The 12,066-nt window shown below is 37.0% G+C and overlaps 1 protein-coding gene across 4 annotated transcripts in view; it reads right to left on the bottom strand.

Moving 5' to 3' along the window:
* The window catches only part of LOC134531065 (dynein axonemal heavy chain 6), a 491,808-nt gene that overhangs the window by 186,106 nt on the left and 293,636 nt on the right, over positions 1 to 12,066 (bottom strand). For all 4 annotated transcript variants that reach the window (XM_063366586.1, XM_063366584.1, XM_063366585.1 and 1 more), the window contains one exon: positions 590 to 851. In XM_063366586.1, the coding sequence (XP_063222656.1) occupies positions 590 to 851 (262 nt within the window). The remainder of the gene's footprint in view (positions 1 to 589; positions 852 to 12,066) is intronic.

Genomic DNA, 12,066 nt, shown 5'->3' with positions numbered 1-12,066 from the left:
CAACAATGTTTTAATTAAAACAAAAGGCACTATATTTAAAACCATAAAAATAATTACTCTAACAAGGCATCACATACATGTATTTTCCGCCAATGCTTTAATCTTACATAATCTGAATGGTTTATGAACAAGGGCAAAGTATGTGTTTTAAAATAACACTATATATTTTCATTATGAATAGGCACATCACACAATTTTCTACTAAAAGATGATGTTAAAAAAAATAGTGCTTTATTTAATGCTTTTACCCTAAATAAATATATCTTAAAATTTTTATTTTTATCGAATTATGTTTGAAGTATTGTGTAGTAAAGCATTTTTTAAATTTGTGAATATTTATTATTCACATTCTTTAAAATGCCAATTTTCTCACCATGCCACTGGCAAAAGTTTGAGCTGGGCTAAAAAATATAGTGCCGAAAATTCTAACATCTCTTTTCAGAATGTTGTCATTCCTGCAACATGCAGGTTCACACCCTAGCTGTATATAAATATAAATGCTGTACATATAGAGAAGAAGAAATTGTGGTGAAAGTATTTAGAAGAAAGCAAAGAGAAGGATACATGAGCAACAAGACAGGACACTCGCCTCCATGACGGTCTTGAGTTTGTCGTAGTCCCTAATCTCCTCGTAAATGCGCTCGGCCCTCGCCACAGCAGGGTTCATGAAGTCCCCGAACAAGAGGCGCGGAGGCTGTGTGACGGCACCCTCAGTGTCCTGGGGCAGCGCCAGAATGGGGTGTCCCAGCTCCCGAGTGCAAACCTGTTCCATCAGGCGATAGAAGTAGCTCTTGTCCTCCACGCTTACCAGGCGGTCGTGGAACACTCGCAGGCACTCGTGGTAGAAGAGCCTGCAGCAGCCGACCAGCTAGTCACGCTTCGCTGTCTGCAGCATCACTTACCACTAAACACCAGCAAACGGCACCAGGTCCAGAGAGCTTCCTTAATGTAAACCTCATGTGATTGTGCTATTGAGATCTGTACTAACCAAACTACCGCACAGTTTGTTTGAAATAGCTTCATCTTTCAAACCATTATTACTTTTGAAGTGAAATTTCTTTGCTGAAAGGGCTACAATGTTCAAGCGTTACGAAAATTCCGATCACATGAGGGAAATAGGTACCTGGTGGTGGAACAGGTCAAAGAGGAGGAGAGTGCATCAGCGGCGATGTCACTCCAACGCATGCACTAGCGGTTGAATGGGAATACGGCAAAAAGGGGTGTATAGGTACGTAGCATAGCATAACAGCCGGAACTGGAAACAGCAGGGGAGAGGTAGAAATTATGCAGCAGTGTACTACAGAATTCTCATAACGCTGCTTGTGTTTGTCTACTGTTCAGTTTATGTAATGGCTAACGAGTGACGCTACCATATTTATTTTATTTTAAGTATCTACAATTAATTTACTCGTGTGGAAAAGAATTACTGATTTGTGCAATCAAATTTATAAGTATAATTTTTTTTTAGGGTGATAGTGTGATTGTAAATGTAAAAAAAAGAAGTATAGACTTTACAGGTTAGCTTTATAAATTAATTTACTTTGGTATTTGAATACTTCAATTTGAAATGTCAAAACGGCTTTTTGTTGGATTGGAGGAAATTTTTGTTCTTTAATTTTATTCAGCTGGAATAATGATTTAACATAATGCCTAAAAGTAATAAAAAAAGCCGTAGCAGATATCAGGTATTATCAAAAGCAAAGTGGGAATAAACTCGAAAAGAGGTGCCAAAAAGTGCCAGTGATAGGATGAAAGGGTAAAGGGTGCCGAAAAAGTCATTTTTTCATTTGAGATCATGCCTGCATTCTTACTATTCTTAATTAGTATCTCTTTTTCAATAAAAAATGCTAATAACTTATCTCTATCTAAACCTAATGAAAAAAGTTTCACTTCTGTCGAACGTTGACTCCACGCACAAATTTTTGGTTTATTTAAACACACCAAGTTTGTTAAAAATAAAAGAAGACTGAACATTTTCTATAAATACTTTGAGCATGGATGTCACTGTGCATGTATATCCTACGGCTGGATGCCTCCCTTTTCTCCTTTCCCATTACTTGCCTCTACCTCTTCTCATCCTTCCCCTACCATGTATCTGCCAGCCCTGCGAGCTTGGCTGCAGTGATGCAGCCCTACAGCAGAACCACCAAGCACATGTCTTGGTCAAAGAGCAAGGAGATTCATACTTGACTTCAACTGTAAACCATGTTTGAAATGCTCGGTTATGATAATGTTCCTAGAATTGTTTTTTCTGATGTTTTATAATAAAGTTGCATAATGTTTTTAAAGTTTTTTTCTTCCACTTTTGTAAGAAAAAAAGTCGTGTAATTGTCCAGGATTTTGTGCTATTTCTCAATGGTTTAGCATAGTTGGCATAGGATTGCCATAACAGATTTAAGATCAAGCCCATTTCCTACATTATGAGCTTTTTTAGTGTAATGCCATTTTTTAGGTACACTGTGTGGTTCTTATTTGACTTGTTTGTGCATTGTGTGTCATGTTATGCTCTATTTTGTGTCACTAAGGAACTCTAAACTGTGTGTTTTGTGCTATATAAACCGAGCCTTGTTTTTTAACACTTGATATTCTTTGTGTAAGTAATTATAAAAAAATAAAATAATATTAACCTGTTTACACTTCTACTTTAGTTACTGCTAATGTATTTAGTGAGTAAATTTGTAACTACTAACTTAAGAATGTATGACAGTCGTTCTTTTTCAATAAAACAGTCTGTTGCGAATATTCGAGTCTATGGACTACTCCCGAATTTATTAGTTATTTTAAGTTAAAATAGCTAAATTGTGCTTGTTTATTCGCGAAAACATGAACTCGAACTACATCGCTAGTGTGCCGAAGTTAAAAGGCAGAGAGAATTACGATGAGTGGTGTTTTGCGGCTGAAAACTTGCTGGTCTTGGATGGCATGGACAATTACATCAAACCACCGGCCGGTTTCGAAATCAAGCCAGCAGAAGATGAAAAAACGAAGGCAAAACTAATATTGACGTACGTTTGTACGTGCATATCAGAAATACGGAAAGTTCAGAGGAATTATGGACTAAGTTGAAGACCATGTTTGACGACTCCGGTTTCTCGAGGAAGATAACCTTACTTCGACATTTGATTTCAATAAGATTGGATAATTGTGACTCAATGACTATCTACATCACACAAATCGTCGAAACAGCTCAATGGTTAAATGGCACAGGATTTACAATAACCGATGAATGGGTGGGATCATTATCATTAGCAGGTTTGTCTGATCATTATTCTCCGATGATTATGGTCATAGAACATTCGGGTATTTTGTTAACTACTGATGTCATTAAGTCAAAGTTGCTTAAAATGGAAGATACCAATGAGTCTGGAGTTAGTGGTGCTGCATTCGTAGCGAAAAATAAATATTATTCTGGCAACACTAAGCCAAAGAAAAATGGCGGTGAAAATACGTTAAACAAGAAAACAGAGACAGATTCAATAAAAAAAGAAGTTGTTTGTTATAAATGTAAAAGCAGCGGACATTATCGAAACCAGTGCCCGTTATTGAAGAAAACCGCTAATAAATGTGTTTTTAAAAATGTTTTTATAAACGGAAAGTTTAACAAGACGGAATGGTACGTCGACAGTGGTGCGAGTGCGCATATGACTGTAAATAAGGATTGGTTGAAAATCCGGAACTTATTGATGTGTTTACCAGAAATCATCGTTGCTAACGAATCAAAGGGGTCAGTTGATTGTTCCGGAGATGTGGACATTGTTTCGGATTTGAAATGTCACATAACTGTGAGGGCGTACCAGTGTTAAGGTTTGAATACTGGTGGAAAATAATGGGCGCCACCACGTGAGTGGGCACGTGGACCAGACTTGAAACTCTCACTCAGGGCGTTACGTGGCCCGTGCGCGGCGAGATATTAGCCCTCCTGATTTTTTAATGCACACCTGTTCCTAACCAAGCCCGCTCTCAGCGTCGGGCACGCTTCTAATTACCGCAGTGGGCTCTCAGGGCGTCCCACACGCCGCTGACCAGGTTAAGGACCCACGTGGCCCTCCCGAACACAAAGACACGTGACTCAATTAAGTTGGTTTTTATTACTCATGTTACACGCTCTTACACAATCCTTCCGTGATACTGTTATGAAACGCCCGAAGCACGAATCGAATTAGGTGAGGAGGCGAACCACGCACGTGGTCGCCTCAAGCCATTACTTATCACACAGATGACCGAAAACTCCGGAGAGTAAATAATTATTAATGAAGCAGTCTCTCCGACCGAGAGAGGCCCCGAGGATAAAATGAAAACGATTTGAATAAATTACTTAACAGAACTACTTCTTGGTGAAACAACGGTGATGTCCTCGGGGTGTCTGCAAAGACGTCCGCTCTCGGCCGGCTGTAGAAGGAGACTGGGATGAGCTAATGGCTTGCGGGAGGCAACATGGCGCCCTTCGCGCCGAACACAATTACCGTTAAGAACTTAGCTATTGCGTGCCCCGGGTTATTATTGAAAATAACATAAACTCTTTACAAAAATTAGCACATCACATCCCTACCCAGACCGTCTGTAATAATTACTTATATGATAGAAAATAGTTTAAATCAAGTTGCATGCTAGTTCCTCCGTCGCCCGCTAGGGAGCGTCCTTGTCCGTGCTTGCACGTATTTTACTACAAAAACATCATAATTTAATTAAACAAAAGACACTCACATACATTGCCGTCGTGACACTATTTTGGGGCGAAAAGAAAAGGATTACAATAATTATTAAAACATATTAGGGGTGCGGCGCACTGCAGCTAAGCGCCCTCTGGCTGTAGTTCGTGGCACGCAGTTTGAATCTCACACGGCTACGTACGTCACGATACAAGTGCCGGGTAGGAAAGGTGGTGGGAAAGGGAACGGAGGATGATCAGGCTCGTGGGGCAAAGCCCCGGCTGACGTCAACTGTTAAAAATGTGCTATGCGTGCCTACTTTGACAGCAAATTTGTTATCAGTTAGTGAGCTTATCAGGAATGGCAACCATGTTATATTTGAAGAAAAGCATTGTTATATTTATGACAGAAGTGATGCTTTAATTGCGATAGCTGATATAACTGATGGTGTTTATAAATTGAGGTCACAGTCGCCGAGTTACGTATTGGCAGCTCCTGCAGTAACCGGGATATTATGGCACAGGAGGCTGGCTCATATCAACAGTCAAGATATGAACAAAATTAAAAATGGCATCGTAGATGGCTTGTCATATGATGGTTCGTTTGACATAACAAAAGCAGAATGTACCACTTGTTGTTTCATGTTGGTGAACGAAGTACATCATGTCATCGGATACACAGCGATTTGTGTGGACCAATGGAGGTGAATTCTTTAAATTGCAGCAGATATTTCATGCTATTTGTTGATGATTATGTAGGATGACTTTCATCTACTTTCGCAAACAGAAAAGTGAAGCTTTAACTAGATTTAAAGAGTTTAAATCAATGGTAGAAAACCAGGAAGGAGAAAAAATAAAGATCTTTCACACAGATAATGGACTTGAATACTGCATTAAAGAATTTGAAAATTATTTAAAACAATATGGTATTATTCACCAGAAAAATAATAGTTTTATACCCGAACAAAATTGTATCTGTGAAAGAGCTTAACGCACAGTGGTTGAAAAGCGCAAATGTATTTTGTATGATGCAAAGTTGGGCCAGAGATTTTGGGCGGAAGCAGCCAGTACTGCTGTAGTTTACCTTAAAAACAGGTCCATTGTGTCAGGAGTAACGAAGACCCCTTATGAACTGTGGCATGGGTCAAAACCCAACCTCAGTCACATCAGATTGTTTGGAAATAAGGTGATGGTACATGTCCCCAAGGAGAAACGACTCAAATGGGATAAGAAAGCTACACAGCACATCTTAGTTGGATATGGAGAGGATGTGAAAGGATATAGGTTGTTTAATACTATCAAAAACACTATCACCACCAGCAGGGATGTCATTGTATTAGAAGGCGAGACAGGTGATATAGCAACCAGCGAAGACGCTATATGGATACCAGATAATGAGACAGCACAGCATAGTGTGGAAACACCAGAGATCAGTGTGGAGAAGGAGAGCAGCGATTCAGTGGGGGCATCATGTGTTCCAGAAGTAGAGGATCAAAGTGACAGCTTTTCAGATTCTTCAGTATACACTGATGGTGAAGAAACATTTCATGAATTTCCACCAAGTGAAGTGCAGGAGGTCCAGACAACATTGGTTCCAGATCCGGAGACTTGTGTAAATACAAAGCGGCAAAGGAAACAGCCAGAGCGGTACGGCTTTAGCAACATGTGCATATCCAGTACTGTTCCAGCATCTGAGGAGATCTCAATCTCAGAAGCTCTGGGAGGGCCAGAGAAGCAGCAGTGGAGACATGCCGTGGCTGATGAGTTACAGTCATTTGAGGACAATGATGCGTGGGAGCTTGTCAAAAACCCTGGTGATGTATATATAGTGAAGAGTCGTTGGGTGTTAGTAAAAAAGTTTGATGTGAACAATAATGTGCGGTACCGGGCTAGGCTTGTGGCCAAAGGCTTTACGCATAAGCCAGGTGTAGATTATACTCATACTTTTGCACCTGTAATTCATCATTTCACTCTTAGATTATTGTTTGCTCTTAGTGTTAAAATGGGAATGAGCATTACACATTTAGATGTAACTACTGCTTTTCTAAATGGTGTTTTAAAAGAAAAAAATTTATATGTCAATAATTGAAGGGTTTGCAAACAAAAGTGGGGGAAATGTGTTAAGATTAAAATGTGTGATTTACGGTTTAAAGCAGTCATCTTTAGCATGGTATGAGAAAGTAAAAGATTGTCTTTGTAAATTAGGTTTTAATAACAGTCAATATGAACCATGTTTGTTTGCAAAAACTAAGGGTGATTTAAAATTCATTAGGTTGATGTAGATGATTTCTTGATTTTTTTAAACAATGATGGAGAAACTGAAAAATTAAAAAAATTATTAGCTTCAGAGTTCAAGTTAAAGGATTTGGGTCATGTTAGACAGTATATAGGAATGAGAATAAATGTAAACAAAGATAAAAATGTTATAACTATTGATCACACACAGTACATTGAACAATTAGTTGAAACATTCCAGATGTCTGATTGTAAATCACAAAGTACTCCTATTGAACCAAAATTGAATGTAGAAAAATCTACAGAATATTTAAGTAATGTTCCTTATCAAAAACTCATTGGCAGTTTAATGTATTTGGCAATATTAACAAGACCAGACATTGCCTATGCTGTAAGCTATCTCAGCCAATTTAATACTTATTATAATATAAGTTGTTATAATTATGCAATGTACGAAAAATTTTTTAAAGTATACCATTAATGACATGGATTTACAAGGTTTTGTAGACAGAGATTTGGCATCTGATGCCTTAGATAGGAAATCCTATACAGCATTCTGTTTTATGATGTCAGGGTCAGCAGATTCCTGGCAAAGTCATAAACAAAGTCAGTTAGTCAGTCTAGTACTGAATTTGAGTATGTAGCTATGTCCGAAGCTTCCAGAGAAGCTGTTTATTTAAGGAATTTAATTCATGAGATTTCTGGGAATTAATATGTAATTTATTTACATTGTGATAATCAAAGTGCCCTGAAATCGGCCTCAAGTCAACAGTGTCATAACAGGTCAAAACACATAGATGTGCGTTATCATTATATTAGAAATGTCATTAATGATAACATAATTAAAATTAAATATGTTCCTACTGGAGAAATGCCCGCTGACATTCTAAGAGTTTGTGTCATATAATATATAAAGCATGCACATGTTAGGTATTGTAAGTGAATAATGTTTTACTTATTTTGATAAGTGTTAGTAATTATATCAAAATAAAATAATATTAACCTGTTTACACTTCTACTTTAGTTACTGCTACTGTCATCTAGTGAGTATATTTGTAACTAATTTAAGAATGTATGACAATCGTTCTTTTTCAATAAAACAGCCTGTTGCGAATATCCAACGAGTCTTGATACTTTGGGTATATTAAATTAACTTAACCAAGTAATTTGTAGCTTTCCTAGTAATTTTTTTATCTCCCTTAGTTGTAAGAAAAAGCTTTTTGAAATTTAACATATGTGTGTTAGCAATAATGATAAATGTTTGGTTTTTTGTTTCTGTAGCTCTTGCTTTGTTATAACTGTACAGTCAATCGAAGGGCTTTTTGCCTGTTAAAAAATTTAATATTTCATTCAAATAGATTTTTGAAATTTGTATTATTTTAACAAAGTGACCACTCTATTGGCAGAAACAAATTCCAGGTTTCTCCCCGGATTTTCTAAGAAATTTCATAAAACTTTACGACGTTAATAACATATCATAAAATGTTACTTAGCTAACAATGTTGGTTGCATCACAGCTGAAATTAAAATAATCATTTAATATCAAATATCACCTATTTAATAATAAGTAAAATAGAAAGTATTCCTGTAAGAATATATTACTTCTGTGATAAAAGTGTGTTTCATGAACATTATTTAGTAGCGCTAGTATGTTGTTTAAACTAAGAAAATAGTAATCAACAGCAAAATGTAACAAAACGACAACATTGTTTAAACATTAAAAAAAATTAACATCAAGAATTTACATTCTCACCAGTATTTTTGTTAGAAGAATGCTATAAAAACATGTTCAGTCACTGCCGAGTGTTCCACAGTGAAATATTACATAAACAACTTAATACCAAAGTCTGTGAAATCATTATCTAAATATCGTCAATGGTTCTCTAAACAACTTATTCGGGACTTGAATTTATTAATCTTTTTCTTCTTACTATCAAAACGAATATAAGTTTCTAATAGCTAGAGTTAAAAAATGTTTGCCACTCAATATTAATAACAAAATAAAACATGATCCCAAAAAATTCTGGAACTATGTACACATTATGAGAAATGGCTATGAGCAAAAACCATCTCTGAAGGTTAATAATTCTGTCACAAATGACTCGGTTATTACTGCCAACTGCTTTGCTAAATACTTTGCTAGTGTTTTTGTAATCTCCACAACTAAATAATTCACTATTTTCTATATGTACTAATTTTTCTATTCCTATGCCAAATATCACAGAGAGTCTGGTTCTGTAGGGTATTAAAACCCTAAAGTCAACCCTATCAACAGGTTCCAACGGCATTCCAAATTTTATTTTAAAAGGCTGCTCAACCCCCTAATTACTTTTTGACAGCATATTTTTAATAAAAGTATTGATAGTGGCATCTACCCCTGCAAATGGAGGATTGCTACGGTCATTTTCATACATAAAAGAGGTAATAAGCTTAACATTTCAAATTATGGGCCCATTTCACTTTTGAATGGATTTGCAAAAGTCACTGATAAAATAATAATTTAAAAAAATGAATAAAACCTTAAAAACTGTCTCTTTGATGCTTAGCATAGTTTTAGAAGTGGTAAAACCACAACCACCAATTTAATATCGTTTCTAAACCCTATTTATTCTGAAGTAATAACACGTAGTCAAGTAGCTGCTAGTTATTTTGATTTAGCTAAGGCTTTTGATAGAGTTAATCACCAAAATGACGAAATAAATTAACTAATTTTGGTTTAAGTTACAAATATATTGAATGGTTCTCAAACTATCTAAATGAAAGATACTTCTATGTTTCAGTAAACAATGTAAACTCAATTTTACATCTTGTTAGTTCTGGGGTCCCTCCTCTACTTTCCATTATCTTAATAGATGATATACAGTAGAGCACCCCTCAAACGGAATCATTGGGGGGAGGTCTATTCCCGTTATGGGAAAATTCCGGGTAAGGAGAGTTGCGGTAGGGAGGCAAAAAAAAAGCTATTACTTGCTGCACATATTAACTTATATGTATAGCCAAAGTTGAACTGTAAATATTTTCCACAGTTATAAAACCATACAACAAAAAATATGCAGATCCACATACGTACTGTTTTGAAAACGTGCCGGGACAGTGCCGGGTCGTAAAACTCCAGGCTGGTTGAATTACCTTCATTCTAGCAAGCTGGCAAGCGGGTGTTTCTTATCTCTGTGGGTGGGTGCGTACGTGAGCGAAGAGGGAGATGAGGAGGGTTCGGGGGAGGTAGTAGTACTACAGCTGCAGTGTTGTGTTACTTCTGTGTTGACGTGCTAGTGATTCATACTTCCTGGAGAGTGTATAGTCACTGCCACGCACAGTTTACATTTCACATACACAAGAATAACACTTCATGCATCTCGTTTAAAAACACAAAGTTAGAGAAATACAGGTAAATGTAGACTGTTTAACCATATATTAACATATAAATATATACATAATACATATTTGTACACTAAATTATTGTCTACAAACTGAAAGCATCACATGTTGGAAGTAAATGTTACTCGCTATCACTTGTGTCAGCGTGTAGTGGGAGTCGGTGTACCTACTCTCGGGCCGGACGGAATTTTTCGTTTACTTGACATAGTGAAACAATAAAACTACTTATAGCATAAACATCTTTATAATAATTCACGTCCGACACGAAAACCAGCTGTGTACTTACGCAATGCACAGGAAAGACTGGCTATAATTAGCTCTCTGCAAGACGTGCGCGCGCACGCCTACAAGACATGTACAGTCAGGCAAAAGCAAAAACGCCTCGTTCCAGTGCGAAAATGTTTTGGAGATGTTTTGTAATGTTTAAATTTTTTTTGGAAAATTAGTTCCAGATATTGGGAGTTCCGTTTGTGGGAATTATGGTTGAGGGGTGCTCTACAGGATGTCTACCAGTTCTAGTAAATTAAATTCCCTGCTTTTTCCAGGTTTTCCAGGTCAAAAACTGAATTTTTCCAGGATTTTTTAAACACAATTACGACATTCCACAAAACTGAAGAGAAAAAAACTGCATAACAGAACATTCACTGGTTTCAAAATATTTCAACTGACTTAAATTAGTAAAAAAAAAATACCTTCTTCCAGACGTGGCCAAAGTGACTCAATTGATGGCAAATAAAACATGCTGCTACAAATATTTCACACACTTACTTTTGCAAAAACATTAGTAAAAGGAAGCTCCCATCAATTTCACAGTGACTCAACTTTTGCATCTATTGCACTTGCTTCAGAATGAGCCAAATCCAACACTCGAGCCTTCTTCTATTGCAATGCCTTGATCTCCTCTTCAACTTTTTTTTTCTGCCTCCTTCTTGTCTGTAGCTTCCTTTTCTTTTTGTTTTGTTTGCAGGGCTTCCTTACGCCTACAAATAGCATTTCTTACATACTGTAACATGGACTTGGTGATATCAACATGCTTTACACCTCCAGAATGTTGAACAAAGTCATACATCTGTCTTTGTGCAATCAGTGTTTCTTCCTGCAAGTTTTCAGTCAGCAGATTAGAATTCACTGAAAATCCTCTTTCCAGTGATGCATTTCCATGGGAAGGTACCAACATCATCCTCACAAACTTTAGAAGGCCTGTTTTGGCAGCTACTGCATGTGCCTTAAGAATGAGCATCCACAAGTGATCAAGGCGCCCGTCTTCTCGAGAAAAAGACGAGCAGTGCTTCAGAATCTTGCAAGGAACATACCAACTGATATGATTACTCAATGTTATCAGCTTCTTGTCCTGATAGCCACCTATTTTGAAGACAACATTCTAAACTGTACTTAACATGCTGTTTCCTCACACCCGAATTTAAAGCCACAGACGGACATAAGCAGGAAATTCCCTTCGTAAGTTTGTACTTCAGGGGACTTTTGTCTTGTAGTTTTTTTACTATAACCTTTAGACAAGTCCTAACATCATTTTTCAGTAACAGGACAGACTTTTCTGGTACTTTCTCTTTCTTGATGTGATTGAGTACTGCATAACCCAACTTGATATTGTTAGCAGTCAATAGATTTTCCTGATTATCTACGTCCAATCGAGATACATTGCGTTTCTCCCTAAAGCTCTTCAGTACCTCTGGTTTCAAAAACTTTCCTGCCAAAGATAATAAAATGTCTACCAGTGAATCATAGAGAAAAAGTGCCATGGGTGCTTCACTTTGGAACAATGTAAGAAATAATTCCAGCTCTGA

This window comes from Bacillus rossius, chromosome 3 (genome assembly GCF_032445375.1).
Source record: "Bacillus rossius redtenbacheri isolate Brsri chromosome 3, Brsri_v3, whole genome shotgun sequence".
In the NCBI taxonomy this organism is placed as follows: Eukaryota; Metazoa; Arthropoda; class Insecta; order Phasmatodea; family Bacillidae; genus Bacillus; species Bacillus rossius.
This window is presented reverse-complemented; position numbering and strand designations above follow the sequence as displayed.